The sequence below is a fragment of the Musca domestica genome, unplaced genomic scaffold, assembly GCF_030504385.1.
Source record: "Musca domestica strain aabys unplaced genomic scaffold, Musca_domestica.polishedcontigs.V.1.1 90, whole genome shotgun sequence".
NCBI classification, from domain to species: Eukaryota; Metazoa; Arthropoda; class Insecta; order Diptera; family Muscidae; genus Musca; species Musca domestica.
Window position 1 is genome coordinate 1,328,353 of NW_026712436.1, and position 23,557 is coordinate 1,351,909.

Consider the following 23,557-nt stretch of genomic DNA (forward strand, 5'->3'; position numbering starts at 1 on the left):
GGGGCGTTAAATCGTCTATCTAGGCGACAAGTTCTGAACGTCCTTTGTTACGCGTGCTGTTTGGCATGTGACATCTTCCTGCTAAAACCACACGTCATGCAAATCAATCTCTGCCCTTTGGTCACGGTTCACAGTTACGATTCGCAGCATCTTTCAAGAAGTATGGTCCAATGATGCCACCAGCCCTAAAACGCACCAAATTTTTACTTTTTCTGGGTGCATTGTTTCTGGCTGATCTTCACTGCAAAATCGGCAACTCTGCCTATTTTTGTACCCATTGGGCTAAAAATGAGTCTCGCATCTGAGTGGAAGAAGTGCCCTATTAACTTTTTTAACAGATCGCTCATTTGATAATAAAATTCAATGATTTACAAGCTTTGTTCGTTTGTAAGATGATTCATAGTCAAAATATAGACCAAGCTGAATATGTTGAACAGTGAAACAAAACCAGAAATGTGTATGAGCTGTAGAACCCAGTTTTGTAAAAAAGAAAATAGGTTAAAAAATATTTTTGCAAAGACCAACAATTCTATAAACAAAGCGAATTAAAAATTTATAGGTCTTTGGCAATATTACAGATAAACATACGAGAATTACTTTGGTTAGAAACTTTAACCCTAAAGTAAGTTTACAAAGCAGGTATTTTTTTTCCAAAAATTACTCAAAATTCCTTTTAAACAGGATCGTAAATGCCCACCACTCTGTGGAACGAATTTGGAAATTAAAAAAAAATCCGTTAAAATCTTAAAATTACCGAATGAAGCGGTTGCCATAATATTGGGGTCCCTACGAAGACGAGTACCTACACAGGAAATTTTTGTCATTGACCATTACAATATTCAAATACGAAACTTGAAAAAATGCCGGTGAATAATGTACATAAAATCATCAAAATACCGAATATAGGGAGGTACCGACCTGGACCTGCATAGACAATATTCGGTCACAGACTTTAGTACCCATTAGGAATTTCATATACGAAATTTAAAACAATTTCGGTGAATATTGCATCTATGTCGGCGAATATTGCATCTATGCATGTATGTGGGCTATACGAAGACCTGGGCCTCAATTCTTGTTCTATGAAAATGTGAAATGAAAACTTTTATAAAGAAAAGAAATGTCAAATGAAAAATTTTATAAAGGAAATATTTTTCATTGCATATTTTCATAGAACAAGAATCCAGCCCCTGGACTTGCATGGACAATTTATTGCCACAGGCTGTAGTACCTATTAGGAAGTTCAAACACGAAATTCGAAACAATATATACCCCATTTTCAATAACAAAATTCGGCTGACAAGACACACATTTATGTGGCGTTTCCACTGCACTTGATTCGCTCTCTATTCGTTGTTTGACCTTTAACTATGAAAAAACTACCTAATTCTTCACACAAAATTTCCTGAGCGAACACTCATATTTGTACGTTGTTCAATTCAAATCACTCTCAGAACAACGAAAAAATATGTCCCATCCCTAACAAATGAGAGCATTTATCGAAAAAATAAATTATGACATTTAAAATTAAAAATAGAAAAATTTAATGAAAATTTAAAAAATTTTTGGGAAGACTGAAAATTATGTATGAAAACTACAATGTTGAATGGCGTATGTACATTCAAACGAAAGTAAATTTTGTTTTCTCTCTCATTCGAAGTACGCATTTGGTCCACGAGATGAAATTTCCACAGAAAACTGCAAACAAAAGAGGCAATATTTTCAAAATGTTTCTATTGGCAGAAAAAATGTTTGACAAATGTCTCTCCAGTAGAATTTAAAAATGGAAAAACACAAAAATATGTTCAAAATGTCAAGATTTACACAAAAAGTTGAAAACGTGAATGAAAATTATAAAATTATTGATATAATACATATTTGGGAGAAAAACAATCATTTCTTTTATTCATATTAGTGAGAATTTAATGTATTTTAGTATAAATTCCCATTAAAATCAAGAAACAAAATTTTTGAAAAAAGGAATTATTTACTATGAATTACGAATCGTGCCGTATGAACGGGTTAATTCGTGTACCTAATTCTGAGAGCGAACAACGTTGTTCGGTTTCCAATGGAAACATGCTATTAAGTAAAATTTTATTAACCCACTCTAGTTCGTTCGGAAGCTAGAGCGATGCCCACAGATAATACATACTTAAATTTTTGCAGAAGTTTTATTTTACATTAAATGAACAAAAAAAAAAAAACTAACAACTATAGGTTGGTAAACCGATTTGTAATAATTTTTTTGCTGGGTAATTCCCTTTATTTTAGATTTCTCAACACGTCTGCCCATTGGTTCATTTCCGTAAAGTTTTATTATACATCATAAATCAATTAATAACCAATTATATTTTCATTATGTTCTTGACCAAATTTCCGAAGTTTGCTTATATTTTGTGAAATTCGGTCAAGGGTGTTTTGTAACAAATTTACAATGAACACTAATAAGATAAGGCCCTTTGTTTTATTGCGTCTTGAAAATGTGTGTCAAATTCTTAGTAACTCTAATAATTTTTTACTACCTGTCCAATTACGGGTTTCCGTTATTTTTTTCTTTTATTACGTTATAGATAAAACCTAATCTATAATTTGCAAAAGGAAATGTTTTTTAATAAATCATTACTTAGAAACTGTTATTCGCAGATTATAGATAAGACTTTGTGACAAAATTCAATGTCTTCAATAATTACAGAAAAAAAACTACTGGTTATGAAAGTAGAGCTAAAAATAGAAGACACGTGTATTGGCGTTATGAAAGTTTTCATCGAAAAACAAGTAAAACAAACATTAAGTTTAGACGGGCTGAACTTTTAATACCCTCCAATTTTTGGGAAGAGAAAAAAAATTATATAAAATTATCTGAATTGTAACGTATTCTACTTTAAACTATAAATGCCAGTAGGACTGTTTGGTGAAGCCGTTATTTGGGGCCATACCAAAACGGGAACCTCTACAGACAATTTTATACTTCAAGGATTGTCATCTTCCCAATCTTCTTAAATACCAAATTTGAAATAATTTCGTGGGTAAATGTGACTTGGATTATCAAAATGCCGAAGATCGGTGGGTATCGTTATATGTGCGGTATAGGAAAACGAGGACCTACATTTTCAATGTTCTGCCGCCGAAGCTAGAATCCATTATGAACTACAAATACAAATTTTTAGACCAATCCGTGGGAAAATGTGGCAAAAATCGACCGAATAAGGTTAGGTACGTTATATGGGGGGCTATACCAAAACGTGGACCTATACATACTATGTTCCGCCACCGGAGCTAGAACCCATTGCGAACTACAAATACCAATTTTTAGACAAATCCGTGAAAAAATGTGACAAAAAACATAAAAATGACGAATATCAGGAAGTACAATTATATGCGAGATATACAAAATGGTGGACCTATATATACAATGTTCCGCCACCGGAGCTTGAACCCACTATGACCTACAAATACCAATTTTTAGACAAATCCGTGAAAAAATGTGACGAAAATTATAAAAAATACCGAATATCGGGAGGTACCGTTATATGGGGACTATACCAAAACGTGAACCAATATATCTAATTTTCAATACCAACCATCCTAGACACAATACAAGTTGTTTTACCAAACGGAATGACGAAATTAATATAAGGAGGGTATATTAATTTTGTCATTCCGTCAAGGTGGAGGTTAAAAAAAAATAACTTGGATGAGGGTAAGTTCCCCCCTTCGAAATTTATTTTTTTTTCTACCCTCAGCCATTAGGCTAGAGAGTCGAAATAACGATTCTAGACCCTAGGCCTCTTTGGGCAAAGTCCGTTTCAGGACATTTGGAGTCGATCTAGCGATATCCGTCGTCCGTCTATCTGGCTGATGCGCACGATAACTCTCGAAGGTAGTATTCGATTTAGTCCAAACTTGATGCATCGTAATATTTTTGTCAAACTTACATCGAGTTCGGAGATGGACAATATTGGTCCACTCCTTCTGGTAACTCCCCCACAAAATGTCGAAATTTTCAAAAAATATATTTTCTGCACAGACCCCAAAGGGTCAAAATTTTGAATAATTACCACTCTTTTAAAATGTGATGTAAGAGTCCGATTGTCTTCAAATTTCACACATCCCAATAATTTTATTAACCCAAGGTTTTGTGTTAAGATGGAATATATCGGTCCACTTCTTATGGTACCTCCCCTAAAAAATGTCGACATTTTCAAAAAATATATTTTCTGCACAGAAAGAGAAACGATAATCGGGTTTCGCTCCATCTTTGCAAATCCAAATATTTGCATCAGTGCTAGATATCGTGCGAAAATGGACGATATCGGTCCACTCTATTAAGTACCTCCCCTACTAAGGGTCAAAATGTTAAATAATTGCAACTTTTATACAATGTGATAAAAGAGTCCGGTTGTCTTCAAATTTCACACATCCCAATAATTTAATTAACCCAAGGTCTGGTGCTAAGATGGAATATATCGGTTCACTTCTTATGGTACCTCCCGCACAAAAGATTGAAAATGTGAATATCCATGGAGCTTATAAAACACCAAATTAACATCCGATTATTATTCAGACTTGGCACATCTCAATATTTCTATCAACACAAGATCTGTTATAAAATGGTAGAGATCGGACCATTTCTTCTGATACCTTCCCCCTAATGGTTAAAGATTTTGGGAAACCAAACGTTCAAAGTAAGCCAAATAAGCATTCAACTCTTTTCAAATTTCACACCTACAAACATTTTTGCTAACACAAGATCTGTTGTGAAGATGGGATATTTTGGCCCACTCCTTCTGTTACCTCCTCCACAAAGTGTTAATATTTTGAGTATCCATGAAGCTCATAAAACGCGAAAATAACGTCCGATTCCATATAGACTTGATACATCTCAATATTTCTATCAACACAAGATCTGTTATAAAGATGGTGGAGATCGGACCATTTCTTCTGGTACCTCTCCCACACAAAGGGTTTAAGATATTGAAACACAAAACGCTGAAAGAAAGCGAAATAAGCATCCAAATCCATCCATCTATTCAAAATTATAAGATATAAACATGTGAAGTTGATATACATATATCTGCGAAACCATTCTTGTATCTCTCCCACAAAGGGTCACAATTTCCAATACTTATTTCTGTCATAACTTGCGAAACAAGTCAGCGATTCTTTACAAATTGCTATATCTGAATATTTCTCTCAACCAGAAACTTGGGATGAATATGGATTTTATGATGAAGCTACCAGTATAGATCAAACCTAGTGCGCCGGACTATTTATATCGTATTTATTTAGGCCCGATATGAAATGGACTATTATTTTGAGTGACATTTTTATCCATCAAGCGTATAACAAAAGTGGTCTTTTTAGCTCCCTTTGAACGGGATAGTAGTACTATGGGACCCAGAACAAATCAAAAGTCTGAAAGCTAAGATATCATAAATACTTAAAAATATTAAGGGTCATGTGAAAATATGGAAAATTCTCCTACATAACTCAATTTTGGATCTTAGGACGCAGAAAAAACTCAGCAGCAAATCTTCAGTGTAGGCCCATGTTTGGGCATAGCACCCATATATAGGTGCTTTCTAAAGAAGTCTTCTTCGAGGATCTTGTCCATATTTTATTATGAATATTTTCTATTATGTGTCCTAAACCCTCAATTTGCACATTTTGTTCTAACTGAAGACCTAAACAATATTTTACACAACTTCCATATAAATGCGACACAATTAGTTTCATTATATCTATGTATTGCGCAAGCGTACAAGTTATGGGTTACCGACATGCATAATAATTTTCATATCCCCCCTAAAACAGAGTTATGCAGAGGGAAGTTCTTACAAAGAAATCATAAAAGCGTAAATTATATCGTGTTTACAGTTGAGCGAATAGCGTTTGTTGTATTAAAACACATTAAAATTATAAACTACCAAAAAACAACCACAGAAAAATGCAGCAACAACAACAACAACACCAATAAGTGGTGAAAATTACATACTTATGTCCCAGAAAAATTGTCATGTTGACGAATTTGTTAAGCTCTTTATGAGTTGAGTTAATAACCCAAAAAACAAAAAAAAAAAAAAAAAGATTTTATGTCACCTTCTCTTGAGCTGTGAGAAAAACGAGTACTCACTTTTCTCTTCTCCCCATCACCCCAAAGAAAGTAATGAACCACTTTTTCCAGTTGAAAATATTTGTAAATTGAGCTCATAAGTCATTGCTGGGGATTGTAATGAGTCCAGCATTGGGTTACTGGGGTTAAATTTCAACAATAACAACAAAACTTGAGTTATTTTGATCTAATTATGTACATTCAGAATGTTTGGTGGTTGATAGCAAAAAAACCACGAAATCTTTCAATGTTTTTTTTTTTAAATTTTAAATAACTATTTGTTTCATTTATTTTATTATGAGTAATATATTATAGCATATATGTGTACCCAGCGAACCAAATTGTTCGAGTTCAATCCGACTTACAACCGAAAGACGGATTAAACTTCCGAGTTCGGATGCATAGTTGGTGCAACTTCGGACCGAAAACTATATGGATTGATTGACTTGTTGTCGAATTTTGTTCAAAGAGACTGAGGACAATTTTTTTCTATAGAAAAAATCATCAGAAGCTGAGGCCAATTTTTTTCTATAGAAAAAATCATCAGAAGCTGAGGCCAATTTTTTGCTATAGAATACATCTTCAGAGTTTGAGGACAAATTTTTTTCTATAGAAAAACATCTTCAGAGTTTGATGACAAATTTTTTTCTATAGAAAAACATCCTCAGAAACTGAGGACAAATTTTTTTCTATAGAAAAAAATCCTCAGAGACTGAGGACGAATTTTTTTCTATAGAAAAAAATTCTCAGAGACTGAGGACGAATTTTTTTCTATAGAAAAAAATCCACAGAGACTGAGGACGAATTTTTTTCTATAGAAAAAAATCCTCAGAGACTGAGGACGAATTTTTTTCTATAGAAAAAAATCCTCAGAGACTGAGGACGAATTTTTTTCTATAGAAAAAAATCCTCAGAGACTGAGGACGAATTTTTTTCTATAGAAAAAAATCCTCAGAGACTGAGGACGAATTTTTTTCTATAGAAAAAAATCCTCAGAGACTGAGGACGAATTTTTTTCTATAGAAAAAAATCCTCAGAGACTGAGGACGAATTTTTTTCTATAGAAAAAAATCCTCAGAGACTGAGGACGAATTTTTTTCTATAGAAAAAAATCCTCAGAGACTGAGGACGAATTTTTTTCTATAGAAAAAAATCCTCAGAGACTGAGGACAAATTTTTTTCTATAGAAAAAAAATCGTCAGAGGCTGAGGACAATTTTTGAGAGGACAATTTTTTTCTACAGAAAAAAAATCCTCAGACGCAGAGGACATGTTTTTCTATAGAAAAAAAATTCTCAGACGCACAGGACAATTTTTTTAAAGAAAAAATCCTCAGAGACTGAGGACAACTTATTTTCTATAGAAAAAATCCTCAGAGGCTGAGGACAAATTGTTTTCTAAAGAAAAAAAATCCTCAGAGGTCGAGGAAACATTTTTTTCTATTGAAAAAAATCTTCAGAGGCTGAGGACGAATTTTTTTCTATGGAAAAAAGTCCTCAGAGACCCAGGAAAAAATCTTTTTCTATAAAAATAAATCCTTAGAGACTGAGGACAAATTTTTTCTGTAGAAAAAATCCTCAGGAACTGAGGACGAATTTTTTTTGGGAACTGAGAACAAATTTTTTTCTTTAAAAAAATCCTCATTCGGAGTCAGTGATGAATTTTTTTCTTTGGAAAACGATCATCATTTGATAAGGATTTTCTGATCTCCCCAATACTCTCATGTCCCCAAGACTATAAATTAATATCCCCGATAAAAAAATAATATCATTGCCACACTTACCTCTTCTCGGCGAAGTGCGTTCTTCCCGATTGAGACCGTTATTGCTTCCATTGTTTGTCTTCTCCTGCAGCTGTTGGAACATATTGGCCCGGGCGCGTACACTATTCGTACGCACTATGCCACTGCCCGACGATGAGCCGCCGGACGATACATCGGCAGTATTCGATGGGGTTTTTGGTTCCTGATTTTCAATCATGTCAACGTCCTGCTCTAGGCCAGACATTTCGAAGATACGTTGTTCACTATTGCTGTCACACGATAGACCCGAATCGCCCGTAAACGAATGCGTTAAATCCGATTGATTGGTAGTGGAATCGTTACGGGTGGGTGTTTTGCGTGCCTTAAACGAAGTTGATGCTTGACCGGCTGTTGGGGGTGGTGTCGATGTAGACGTTACAACGGCGGCGTTACTCAACGAATGCTTTAACGGTTGCAGCGGTTGGGTGTAGGAACGCGTTAGGGCAAAAGCAGATGGCGGTGCGTTGGGCGATTGATTGCCGTGTGCGGTAATGTTGATAAAACCGAGACCTTCCAACGACTTGGCCGGTTTGAAAGCTGAACCGGCGGGTGAGGTATACAATGTTGAAGAGTCGTTGCTTTTGAAGCTACAATGACATGGAAAGAGAAAAAGAAAATTGTTGGTTACTCAGTTTGAACTTTTGCTTTTTTGGGTTGTAAATAATATTTTTTTTGTTTTCTTTTCTGCTTCTTGAATTTTTGCAGTTAACGGTTAAGGTTGGCTCATTTAGAATACATTTTTAAAGAGGGCAAAAACTCACATAAGCAGAGGTAACCTCTTCTGACTTTAAGCTTACATTGCTCTATTTTTTTAGTTTCTTGCTTTTTTATTTTGCCTTTTAAACCATTTGCCTTTATTCTAAATATACGCTTTTTTCTGCAATAGTAATAAAAAACTCAGATTTTTCAGCACAATGCTATATTGCGAATGACGATTCGAATGTGTATGCGGAAGAAAAACTCCATTCCGATTGAGTTATTAAAATTTCTGATCAGACTCAAAAAATAAATATAACATTTGAAAAACTTAATAAAAGGGTAGTTCCTTTGGAGACAGTCCATAATTTGTGCTGCCAAAAAGTGGAACCACATGACCCATTTTTTAAACCAATGATTTTGGATGTAATTCAAATGTCACTATAAATTTTCAAAACTCTACATTAAATATTGCCAAATACAGGTGAGTTGAAAAAACTGCAACCAAATTCAGACAGCTATCATTTCTAAGCCACTTGACCGCCAACTATTAAAATTATTCCAGTGACAGCTCATTATATTATTTACAAGCGTACCAAAGCATTTTGGTGAGAATTATCCAAAAAAGTTATTCGTGATAAAATTCGAGGGCGATAGTGTGATTTCTTTATATTTGGCTGGAAAACCACAAGTGGCTTTCGTAAGAGCACTCCAGCATTTAAATGTGAATAAATCTTTTGTGTCTCGTACCATCGCTCGTTACCGTGATACTGGTAGCGTAGCTCGACGTTAAGGAAGAGGACGGAAGAAAACAGAAACTTGAGCAGAAATGGTTCGAAATGCAATGAAGCGACTTGATCGAAACCCGCATCGCATTGGCCGAAAATGGCTCGTGAGCTGCACATATCGCAATATTCCATTCGGCAAATATTGAAAAAGAGCTCGGCGTAAAACCATTAAAATTCCAAAAAGTGCAAGAACTTACACCGCAACAAAATGAAAATAGACTCAAAAGACCTAAAGAGTTGCTTCACTTGGCCGAAAGGGGTGTACTGCCGAATTTGGTTTTCTCTGATGAGAAAACATTCGTTGTCCAGCAGTTTGTAAACAAGCAAAATAATCGTGTTTACTTGACAACGAGGTCAGTTGAAAATGTAGACCTTCGGTTGGCCACCAGAGCTCAAGCGCCGGCCATTGTGATAGTGTGGGCCGCCATAACAGGTGATGGTCGCTCTTCACTCGTATTAAGCGACCGTGGCATCAGAATAAATGTCGAATGTTATGGCGAAAACATTCTGGAGGGTGTATTAAAGCCTTGGGCACGCAAACATTTTGGCCGCAGACCTGGACATTCTAACAGGACTCAGGAATCAAAAATACCAAAGTGTCAATCAGCTTAAGCAAGTGCTACGCCAGGAATTTGCCAAAATACAGCAGAGCAACATCCGGCAACGTGAGACGGTTTTAATGACCGTTTGAAGGCCATAGGGTGACCAATTCGTACCAATTTAATTTTATTCTAAAATTTAAAGCTATTTCCGACACTTTGCTTTCATTCAATAAAATTTAAAAAATGTAAAAATTATGGCGTTTGACTTTGTTGCAGTTTTTTATATCTCACCCTGTATATGGGAGCTATAGTTATGTCTGAACCGATGTCGATTTAATTTGGCATACTTTTTTCCGGCCTAATTTAGTCGTATGTTCAAAATTCCATACTATTTGAGCTGATATTACACGTTTGGTGCATAATAAAAGGCAAATCGGACGAAGATATAAATGGGAGCTACATATAAATTTTGATCGAAAGATCGAATTTTCAATAGAGTTCGTCCTTGGGTCAAACAAATGACTTGTGCAAAATTTCATCTGGTTCGGATAATAAATGCGACCTGTACTTTGTTTACAATAATGCATGGACAGACCGACATTCATAAATCGAAGCAGAATGTGATTCTATGCAGATCAAACCAATGCATAAGGACATAATACCCTGATCACCTTATGGTGTAGGGTATAAAATATCGAGAGTTTTTACTAGAGTTGTGCCCTTCTTACTTGTTGATCTTCCAAAAGCTTCCAATAGAAATTTGGTCCGCCATACTTTAATTATACCCTCCACCATTCTATGAAAGGGTATATTAGCTTTGCTTTTCCGTTTGTAACTCCTCAACATATTCATGATAGACCCTACAAAGTATATATATTCTGTATCAGCGTAAAATTCTAAGACGATTTAGCGATGTCCGCCTGTCTGTGTGTGTTTGTCTGCCCGTCTGTGTGCCTGTTGTAATCACGCTATTTTTTCGAACATATTGAGATAGAAGAACAAAATTTTGCACATGTGTATTTTGCCAGTAGGTAGGTTAAGATCGTAAATCGAACATGTCGGTGCATGTTTTAATATAGGCCCCATATAACGTTACCTCCCGATATTCGGTATTTTGATGATTTCAGCTACATTATGCAACCGAATTCAAATTTTGTATTCGAAGTTTGTAATGGGTACTACAGTCTATGTTTAAAAATAACATATGCAGGTCCACGTCTTCGTAAAGCCCCCATATAACAGTATCTCCCTTTATTCGGTATTTTGATTATTTTAGCGACATTATTCGCCGGAATTGTTTCAAATTTCGTATTTGAAGATTTTATGTCTATGCCTTAAAATTGCATATGCATGTGCACGTCTTCGTTAGCCCCCATATAACCGGATCTCTCTTTATTCGGTATTTTGATTATTTTAGCGACATTATTCGCCGGGATTGCTTTAAATTTCGTATTTGAAGATCTTAGGGGGTACTATAGTCTATGAAAAAAAATACTTATGCAGATCCACGCCTTCGTATAGCTTTCGAATAAAGTTATAATGGTATTTTTCGTAATTTTTTGAAAATTTTCAGGTTCCTTCCAAATGGTGGAGGCTATGAAAAGTTCGGCCCGGCCGAACTTAGCTGTTTTGTTATTTGTTCTTTCAGATTCAAGTAAAAAATGCAATATCACATCAGAACGATATTTCACCTCTTCAAGAATCGCCTATCGCAGTCTTGTGCAATGGTCTGGTTTATATCAATGACACGTTGTTTTTTATACGGTTTGGAAAATTTTTATTTATTTATTTTGAACGACAATGACCACACTTGTTGGAAATATGAATTTGACATTGAATATTATTTTGTAAACACTATTTTTTTTTTATTTGCAAATTAAAAATTTTATTTTTGATATTGAAATTTTATTTCATTTTTCTTTTTTTGCTCTCTTTTTGATAAATTTCCTTGCACTTAACTTATGAAACACTTGCTTCGTATCGCTAAGCAGCCACAATATAAAGAAATTAGCTTCGAACTTGGTTGGGATTTACAAAAGAACAAAAAAATAATAAAATAAAATATTACTTCTAATTCCGAAAATAACAACGAAATCCGCACAGCCTAACCCGTTCACATTAAAACCACGTTTGTTGTGGTATTATTGGTTGATGAGCGTTAGAAGGGCACAATCATAGAGCAACGATTTGAAAAACCGGCAGAATTTGAGGCGATAGCGAATTATAGGCGAATGCGACGACGACGACAACGACGATGTATTGCTTGTGATATTTGAAATTGATAACAATTTATTTTTATTTTTTTCATATATATTCTTCTTCTTTCAATTGATAAATTTTATCAATGGCTTTTAAAACATTTCTTTCTTTTTTGTTGTGAGTGTGGAATTTCTTTATCAAGAAATGAAATGAAAACACTACCAATTTGTTGAAGTTTTCTTAACTTTTTTTCAACATTTCATTGGGCTAAAACACAAATCACATTGGCGTAATCTTAGGAAATTTATTTTTTTCTCTGCTCTTTGGCAAAAACAACAAGCGATCAACCGACCGACCGTCCGACAGACAGATAGACCAACTAAAAAAGAAGGCCAACTTTAAAACAACAAATTCGAAATGTTAAAACAAATTTAAATTTGGTTGGCGTTGCGTTACGTATGCCTCTTCTTTTGTTTTCTTTTCCAAAACGAAACGAAACGAAAGAAAAAAAACACCACAAATACCAAAATAACTTCAAAAAAATCCGTACGAAACAGAGAAAATTTAAAAACAAAAAACGCGTGAAAATTCAAATGACGATCGTTAAACAACTGAAAATGCGAAAATTGGTTTTCCCACAAATGACTGGGAGGAAGATGTCTTTTCCGTTGCTCCATTTAAAAAATGTGCGCCAGAGAGAAAAGAGAGACGAACGGGAAACCCAACAAAGCGAGAGAGAGAGAGAGGCAACACATATAATAATGATCGTTTTGTGGCCAGAGAGCTTTGTTGGCGCCCAAGAAAAAAGCTGCGCGCGCTTTTTTGTTTGTTTATTTGCTTCAATGATATATTCTCTCCCTTACGCTCTCACCTTCCTTGGCGCATTGTATAAACGTTTTCATTGAGTTCCATTTTATACCATTCTTTTGGTCACGGTTTTCCGTCTGCATTTCCTTTTAGTCGAATGTTTTTGTTTTGTGGTTTTGTTTTGACCATTTTATCAAACAATTTGGCAAAGCAGGCACTTTTACATTATCGCACCGCACCGCCAGCTTGCATGATGTCACAATCACTCTGCAGAGAGGTGGCTGGCGTAAAGCAATTAGGGTGCAATGGGACTTTAAACGAATTAGGAAAATTATTTAGGAGAATTTCCACAACGGTTTTTTTGGGAGATATATGGAGCAATAATATCTTCATGCGATTTGAAGTCGGGTAGTTTCTTCTTCCTCTTGGTGCCTCTTGGTCCTGGTACCTGGACTCAATATGTTTATACCCTACACCATACATAGTATGGAGGATATATTATGTTCGTCATCCCTTTGTAACTCATCGAAATAATAATTTTAGACCCAACAAAGTAAATATATTTTTGGGACCCCCCAATATTCGGTATTTTGATGATTTTAATTACATTTTTCAATTACATTATCTTAAATTCTATATAAAGAGTTCTCTATGAGTACTTTACCCCCCTGAAAAAGAATTGTCTATATAGGTCCACGATATCATATATCCCCCATATAACTGTACCTCACCATATTCCGTATTTTGATGATTTTAACCACATTTTTAAATTGAATTGTCTGAAATTATTCACAAGGAGTTCTCTATAAATACTTTACCTCCTGAAAGAGAATTGTCTATATAGGTCCACGATATCATATAGCTCTAATACACTTCTGAGCACTTTACCCCCTGGAAGAGAATTGTCGTTTTAGTATAGCACCTATATAAAGCTACCCCGAGATATTAGGTATTTCTAAGATTTTGCATCGAATTTCATACTACAACCTATGAAGGAAAATTGTCTATGCAGGTCCACGCCTTAGTATAGGCCCCATACAACGGTACCTCCCTTTATTCGGTATTTTAATGATATTAGCGTCATTATTCACCGGAATTGTTTCGAATTTCGTATTTGAAGTTTGGATTCGTTACGCCCCCATACGAAGGTTTGAGAATCCCAATTACCCAAAAATACAAATATCAGAGGGTAATAAAATATGGTGAATTTACTACCCAGCAAACATTTTTTTGGCAATCATAACTAATTACAAATCACGCCAAAAGAGCTTTTGTTACTTTTTAAGAGTCCACTGTTCTATTTTTTTGTTTTTTTTTTCACAGCTGGAATTGAACTCACTAACCTATGATTTGTAGTTAAGTCCACAACACCCACTGGTGCGAACATAAAGACTCAAATTTCACACCTGCATCAATGACTCATGGTATTTTATTATTTTTTCTGCGACACTCCGACACTGAATCCCGAACTCAGAACCTTTGGTTTTCTTGGTGGACGCGCAAGTTTCATATCATCAGTACTCATTGCATGGTAATAAGGGAAGTAAGCTATTTTCTACTGGTAATTTATTACATTTCAATGGGTTCATATGAATTTATCACATTTATATAATTTGTATTTTATAGCATACTTTTAAGCGCGTTTCAAATATTTTCGATTTGAAAGAAAATATTTTAAAACTTTGGATGGGAATCAAAGTTGAACGGCGTACTTAAGTGTGCCAATGGTATTGAATTTGGCATATATTGTAGGAATGGAACTAGCTTTTTATAAATTACCGGATAAATTTGGAAATTTATTCTATATAGTGTACGAAAAATGCTAAATGGTACAAATTTTGGTAAAAAATGTAAGAAAACAAGTGAAAAAGTATCAGTCGGTTGTGCCGACAGATGTATACCCTCAGCCAATGTTCGACTATTTAAATATATGTTGACTTCTTTTCCGATTAATAAAATTGTTGACCCTCTATGGAGTAGGCTCAAAAGGAATGGTCCTAATTTGTCCATTTCGTGTCGTGTCCATTTTCATACTTCATAAAAATATTGGTATGGTTAAAATTACAAGAAAATCGAACATTTATATCCACTTCCGTATTCATCTCAGGTTTTTGATGGAAATATTGAGATGTCCCAAGTCTGAATGTAATCTTATGTTAATTTCGTTTTTTATGAGCTTAATGGATATTCCAAATTTTGACCCTTTGTGAGGGAAGTACCAGAAGTAGTTGACAGATATATCTCATCTTCACTGCAGATATAGTGTTAGTAGAAATAATGGGTTGTGCGGAATATGAAGAGAATAGGATGTTTATTCCGGATTTTATGATAATTTTGATCCTTTGTGGAGTGGGCCGATATTATCCATCCTCACACCAGACCATGGGTTAAAAAATATTGTGATGTGTGTAATTTGAAGTCAGTCGGGCTCTTACATCAAATTTTTTACGAGTTATAATTATTCAAAATTTTGTCCCTTTGTGGGGCAGGTACTTTTGGAAAATATTGGAATTTGCAAAGATTTAACAAAATAGAATGATCCTTTCCCTTTCTATGTGGTAAATTATATTCTTTGGAAAAGTTGACCTTCTTTGGGGTAGGCACCAGAAGGAGTGGACCGATATTGCCCATCTCCGAAGTCGATCTAAGTTTGGTAATAGTTTTACGACGCAACAAGTTCTTATCATATCGGATACTCCCTTCGAGTCTTATCGTGCGCACCAGACAGACAGGCGGACGGACATAGCTGGATCGACTCCTAATGTCCGGAAATATATTTGGTCCAAAGAGAAATAGGGTCTGAAAACGTTATTTCGATGAAGCACGTTTTGCCCGTATCGAATGATATATACCCTTTCTAGCCATATGGCTGAGGGTATGACTAGCCATATGGCTGAGGGTATATAAAGAGAATTTGGCTCTTATACTTTGCTCTAAAAATACATGCAAGAGATGGGCGGACTTGGTGTCGAATGAAATAAACACAATGTCCTCACACTTAAATTCGATCAAGAATGTTTGCACATATATTGATTATATAGAGAACTTCAAAATTATACTGAATACATTTTGAAAACGGTCCCCCAGATTTTTAGATAGTATATATCTATTTTTTTAATATAAAATTTCATAAATTGGCAGAATCCGAATTCCGTAATAAAACCGAAAGTTCATTATATTGCAGTATATCCATGTATCCATATTTCACTGTATTTAAGAGTCACAAAATCTTAAGAAAACAAAAAAAATGGATTAAAAATCCAAATGTATTTACCGTTTCCTAAAGTACGCCGAATACATTGTTGTTTCGTTAAATGTAGCGTTTTCCGTGTGAGTGTTTTTCACTTGCAATTGAAGAAAAGTGGCACAAAGAAATTTTCCAAAAGTTAACTGCCAACGACCACCCTCAACAAGACTTATATAAAAACTGAAATTGAAATTCATAAAAACAACTACAAATGGCGGTAAATAATGTGTTCCAATGCATTGAACATTGGAAGGGAGGCGAATAATTACATATACAGATACATATGTACGATGGTACCACTCGGGTCTGTCCAATTCGCCTACCTACCTGCCTGGCAGGGCTGTCGACTTAATCGGCCACCAATTTTTAGCCAGCTAGGCGGGTGGGTCGGTCGGTCGCTCGTCTTTGAAATATAACAACTTGTTAACATACAACAACAACAACATGCTGGTTTTCTTCTTCTTCTTCGAATATGACTACGATCATAAAACAATAAACTTAACAACAACAGCAATAACCATCGTACTTTTGAATATGGCCTAAAAAAGCATTCTTACATTTCGTGTACACCACCCTTCGTGTCTTCTACAAGGGGTATGCGAAGGGTAAGAGTACGGGCTTTAGTATGTGCCACTAGCCTAATAAGCACTAATTAGGCATTATTGTATTCGCAGAAAAGGTGTTACTCTTGTCCGTCCGTCCGTCAATCTGCCTGCCTGCCTGCATGCAGCAATGTCATGTGCTGACATGTATGTACATGTCGATGAGTGTGTAGTGTGTCACTTGAAATTTGATACAATAAAAATTGTTCAATTAGTCAAGCCTAGGTAAATGCTACCTGACCTAAAGCAGTCCAATAAGTCTTACAGAGGGATTGGACAGAAGTTTAGGCTTAAACATAATTAACGTTTAGGAGCTATAAAAACCAATGCTGTTTTAGACCGATTTGAAAGTACCATGTCAAATAAATAATTTCGGTTCAAACTGTTTTTTTTTTAATCCTTAAATTTAAGAGCGTTTCATTATATTTAAGACCGTTTTTCCATCACTGAGCCGAATAATCAGAATCGTATTTTTGAAATATAAATAGAGCTGTTATTTTTTATGAAGGCATTCAAAATGGGCTACGTTGTTTACCAATTAGATATAGACGCCCATAAAAGGTTCCTCCTGGCATTCGTTGTTTTAAAAGTTTAACCTTAACTTTCCAACTAAATTAGCCGTTATTCGACATTTCGGGTTCTCATTGAGAAGAATATGTTCTGAAAACAACATGTCAATATGAGTTCACTATTTCATATAGCTCCTATATAGAAGCACATTCCGATTTAGTTATTTTGAGGGTTTAGCAGCATTTCCAACCACCGTTGCTTTATGGGAATTCGAGTTCTCCGAGAATATAAAATCTTCAATATTGATCCAGTGTGTTACATAACCACATATAGAGGGTTTTTTCGTCATTTTGATAATTAAAGTTAAAAATTCAATTTTATCATTTGGAGTATTATTCGATGGAAAATTTGCCCTGTCCGTCCGTCTAATGAATAAAGATAAGAAGCTAAATTATCGTACAGATCAGTCATTTGTCTGCAGATAGGTCAAGTTTGAAGAATTGTCTGAAAATTCACAAAAGAAGTTCCTTCTGAGTACTTTACCCCCTGGAAGAGTATTGTCTATATAGGTCCAAGATATAGTGTATTACCCTATATTCGGTATTTTAATGATTTTAGCAACATTTTTCAATGGAATTGTCTAAAAATTCATTCCAGAAGTTATTTTTAAACACTTTACGCCCTGGAAGAGATATCATATAGCCCATATCGATATCGTATAGCCCACATACAACGGTACCCCCGATATTCGATATTTTGACGATGTTAGGGACATTATTTACCGGAGTTGTTTCAAATTTCGTATTTAGAATTCGTAATGGGTACTACAGTCTATGACAGAAAATTGTCTATACAGGTCCAAGTCTTCGTATAGCTCCAATATAACGATACCTCCCTATATTCGGTATTTAGGTGATTTTAGCTACATTATTCACCGACATTTTATTTCAAATTTCGTATTTGAATATTGTAATGGCTTATGAATAAGTTGCCCATGCAGGTCCACGAGTTCGTATAGTCCCCAATATAACGGCTATATTCGATATTTTTAAGATTTTAACAGAATTTTTAACGGATTTTATAATTTAGCGCATAAAATAACTGTTTAGACCCTAGGTCTCTTTGTACGAAGGGCATTTGAAGTCGATCTAGCGGTGTCCGTCCGTCTTTATTTGAGGCTGGTGAGAACGATAAATCTCGAAGGTCGTAATTAATTTTGTCCGAATTTGGTACATTGTAAAGTTATTATTAAGTTTAGGTCGAGTTCGGTCCAGTTCTTCTGGTACCTTTCCCACAAAAGTTCAACAATATTAAAGAAAATAATTGACCACATAGAAAGAGAAAGGTTCACGCTTTGCAAATCCGAATATTCGTATCAGTGTTAGGTCAGGTATGAAAATGGACAAGATCGGCTCCATTCTTCTGGTACCTCCTCCATAAATGGTTGGAATCTAGAATGATCTTAACTTTTATAAATGCGAAATAAAATTTCGCACATCCCAAAATTTCTACCAACACTAAGTCTTGTATGAAGAGGAAATAGAACGGACTCAACTCCATCTGATATCTCCTACACAAAGGGTCAAAATTTCGAATAAAAGACATAAAATTGGAAATTGGCATCCGATTCTCTTCAAACTTCGTACACCCTTGAAAATCGGTAGTATCTTGAACCCAAACATGGCAATAAGATTATTTGACTGATATAGTTGGATTTGAAAGTGCCTATCCGCTGAATTAATTGTAGTTGTTGTAAAACTTGTAATCCAAAACGAGCCAACTTTCGCCTCAAAAATTTGTTTGTTTTGCAGTTGCGGATGATAAATTTCAAAGGGTGTATCCGAATAGAACACATCTGGTAACCCGACAAAACAAACAAAAAAATGGTGAAACTAAGTACAGGTCGCATTTATTGCCCGATCCAGATGAAATTTTGCACAAATCATTTGTTTGGATATTTCTCTCATATATCAGTTTCTTTTACGTTTGGAATTATAACTACAATCATAGTTGGTATAATTCAATTCTCACAAAACCCCCATAAAAACTTTTAATTGTTATGTGAAGCTCTACTAAATATGCAAAGTGGTGTAGGGTATCATAAACTCAGCCCCGCCCGACTTTGAGACTTTCTTTACTGGTTTTTCTTTATCGATTTTGAAATTTTAGTTTTTTTTTTGCGAATATTTTTTTTTCTTTTTTTTTTTTTTGAGTAAAAAAATTTGCTTTTTGATGTTGAACTCTTTAACAACTCCCCCTGAAAAGTCAAAAAAGCAGAAGAAATGTTTTCCAAAAGAATTTTCGTATCAAAGAAGAGATTCATATCAGTTTTAAAAACATAGCATTTCTCATAATCCCCAAATTCCCAAATTTTATAATTCCTCTAAATGGAATTTTAAATAATTCAAATGGAATAGAAGAAGGCAAACAACCAACCTCGACACGATGGTAGACAACAAAATTGAGGGTTTCATATGAACTTTGGCATTACCTTCACCTAAACCTCACTTAACTTATGCCAGACACCTCGAAATTCCTTGTGTCCCAACCGCAACTATGGAACGAAAACGAAAGTTATTGAAAATTGTAAACACTACAGACATGCTTGTTAAAATATAGTGCGAAGAACACAAAAAAAAATGAACGAGAAAAAAAATAAATAAATACACTTGAGTGTGCCTTAAGTAGATATGCATATGGGATATAAATATAAACACCCATCCTAAATATAGATGGGTGTAAACAATTTAAAAAAAATTACAGTTTGCAGTGGCAATACATTTTGTTTTGTGCAAAACCTTGAATAGTTCTTTGTCGTACCTATGTACATCCACTCATATACATAAGTATGTACGAATATATAGACGATAATGTATAAACAGCGCCGGCTTTTTAACGCGATTTATGATTTGTAAACATTTTTTTAAGAATGATGAATAAGGTCTCGGGTATATTAGGGTGGGGAAATTATTTTCTTTAAATCACATTTCATTCGAAGATGTAACAATTTATGACATAAAATTGTTTTGTTTTTGAATTAATATAATCCTGGACATTATTGGCAAAAATATTATTCAGAAAAAAAAGTAAAGAAAGTCTAAAAGTCGGGCAGGGCCGACTTTATGATACACTACACCAATTCGTTAATTTAATAGAGCTCCACATTACAATTAAAAGTTTTTATGGGAGAATTCCATCATACACGCTATGATTATAATTATAATTTAAAGTTCATAGGACTAAATATGCCGAAACATTTGTATCTTTTAAATTCGGACTTGTATTGCACATTTGGTGTACAATTAATTTGAAATCGGATAAAGATATATAAGGGAGCTATATCCAAATTGGAACCGATCGATAAAATTTAGCAAAGATATTTCTGAGCTGTATTTGATATATTTCCCTGAATATCGTTGTTACGGAGTGCATATTACGGCTGTGGGTAACAAATATAACAAATCGGATGAACAGTATATATGGGAGCTATAGCTATATCTGAACCGATCTTCACCAAATTTGACATACTGGCTTCTAGACTCAATTAAAATTCCATCCCATGTGGACAAATATTCTACGTTTGGTGCACAATAAAAGGTAAATCGGACGAATATATATATATTGGAGCTATATCCAAATCTGAACCGATCTCGATAACATTTAGCAAAGGTATTTCCGAGCTGCATTTGATATATTTCCCCAAATATTGTTGTTACCGAGTGCATATTACGGCTGCGGAGGACTAAAATAACAAATCGGATGAACAATATATATTGGAGCTATAACTATATCTGAACCGATTTCGATCAAATTTGGCATACTTATTTTCAGACCTAATTTGGTTGTATGTGCAAAATTCCATACTATTCGGGTTGGTATTACACGTTTGGTGCACAATAAAAGGCAAATCGGACGAAGATATATGGGAGTTATATCTAAATTTTGACCGATTATCTTCAATTTCAATAGGGTTCGTCCTTGGGCCAAACAAATAATTTTTACAAAATTTCATCTGGATCGAGCAATAAATGCGACCTGTAATTTGTTTACAAAAATACATGGACAGACAGACGGACGGAACTCTGGGTCTATCTCGCTTTCTTTTGTCTGTTACAAACAAATGCCCAAAAACATAATACCCTGACCACCTTGTGATGTAGGGTATAACAATTATAGTAAAGTCCAATTAAAAAGAGTTTGACGACAGATGTATACCCTCAGCCTTACGTTATGATTATTCTAACTGTCTGATAAAAAAAAACCTTAACACATGTCAGATTTGGATTATGTGATATTTTTTGGAAATGTTGAAATGTGCGTCAGTTACCTGTTGTAGTGGACCGAAGTATCCTATTTCATCTAATACAGATTGGGATGTATACAAATTTAAAGAAAATCACAAATGTTTTTCCAAATTTATGAGAATAATTTTTAAGGTGGTATCAGTAGGAATGGGCCTATAAATTTCATATTCACGTCAGATCTTTGTTTAAGAGAAACCAATTTTGAAAAAATCCATGACTTTCTTTGGCAAGTTATGAGAGATGTGGGTATTGAAAATTGTGCCCCTTTGTGGTTGAGGTATCAGAAGAGGAGGACCGATAATATATCTTCCTCGGCCAAGATCTTATGTCAATAAAAATTTGAAGAGAATCGGAATCTCATTTCGCATTTTATGAGCGCTTTGGTTAAAAATATTGATATTTTTGTGGGATCTTGTATTGGTAAAAATATTAGGATATGTGAAATTTGAAGAAAATCTGATGTTAATTTCGCGTTTTATGATCTTCAATCATATTCAAAATTTTAACCCTTATTGGAGGAGGCACCAAAAGGCGTGGACCGATATATCCCATCTTTTCACAAGATCTTGTATTGATAGAAAAATTGGTATATGCGAAATTTGAAAAGAATCGGATGATTACTTCGCAATTATTCAAAATTTTGACCGGTTGGGGGGGAGGTACTAGGAGTGGACTAATATATCCCATCTTCAAACCAAACCTTGTATTGAGAGAAATATAGGGATATGCAAAATTTGGAAATAACCGGATGTTTCCCATTTTATGAGCTTTTGGGTTAAAAAATATTGCCCCTTTGTGGGTTAGATACTAGAATGTGTGACCCAGCATATCCCATCTTCACACCAGATCTTGTATTGACAGAAATTTTGGAATATGGCAAGTTTGAAAAGAATCAGATATTCATTTCACATTCTGAGAGCTTCATAGTTATTCAAAATTTTGATCCGCTATGGGGAAGGTAGCAGAAGCAGTGACCTGTTCTATCCATGCTTTATACCAGATCTAGCATTGGTAAAAATATTAAGATGTGTTAGCTTTGAAGACAATCTGACTCTTATTTCAAATTTTGTACAATGTATAATTATTCAAAAATTTGACGCGTTGTGCACGAAGTGGGTCGATATTACCTATTTTCCCCACCTTAATTAGCGGAGATAAAAATATTAGGATTTTGAAAGTGAGCATAAAAATGGGCGACCCTTTCTTGTTTCATAAGTTAAAAAATGTCATCGAAAATTTAGACCTTTTGTGTGGGAGGTACCTGATGAAGTGGGCCGATATTCACCATCTCTAAACTCGATCTAAGTTCGATAATAATATTAGGATGTAACAAGTTTAAACCAATTCGGATACTCCCTTCGAGATTTAACTGCATTCCAGGCAAACAGACGGACATCCTTCGATCGACTCCAAATGTCCTGAAACGGATTTGGTCCAAAGAAACCTAGGGTCTCAAACCGTTATTTTGATTAGGAAAGTTTTGGCCGTTTCAAATGATATAGAGTTTAATGAGGTTTAGTGTGTGACCGTCACACATATATCCTAGAACCACCTATGCCACACTTACTCAAAATTCTCTTCGATTTTGATGAAACTCAGCATTTCTAATTTGATTGAAAAATCCTTTCACTAATTAAATTGAAAAATATTTTTGTGGATTTAAAAAAGAAATAACAAACAAATAAAACTTAAACAATATAACTTTAAACAAAACTAGTTTTAAGTCAATTTTCACCAAATGTTGTAAAATTTTATATATTCACTACAAATAATCATAAACATAAAATAAAAAATAACAAAAACAATAATTATACCTACAAATTGACTAGACTGAACGGAAAAAATGAAAAATGGCAAAACAAAATCAACTGAATTCAAATTTGTTCCAGTTGCTGAATTTAAACAATTTGCCACAGTTTCCATTGAAGTTCATTGTTTGAACTCGAA

The 23,557-nt window shown here is 34.6% G+C and overlaps 1 protein-coding gene across 13 annotated transcripts in view; it reads right to left on the reverse strand.

The window, feature by feature from the left end:
• The window catches only part of LOC101899622 (supervillin), a 668,298-nt gene that overhangs the window by 220,918 nt on the left and 423,823 nt on the right, over positions 1–23,557 (reverse strand). For 12 of the 13 annotated variants that reach the window (XM_059131927.1, XM_011292396.3, XM_011292394.3 and 9 more), the window contains one exon: positions 7,898–8,502. In XM_059131927.1, the coding sequence (XP_058987910.1) occupies positions 7,898–8,502 (605 nt within the window). Of the gene's footprint in view, positions 1–7,897; positions 8,503–16,221; positions 16,364–23,557 lie in introns of those variants that run through there. The other variant, XM_020035238.2, reaches the window with a different exon arrangement.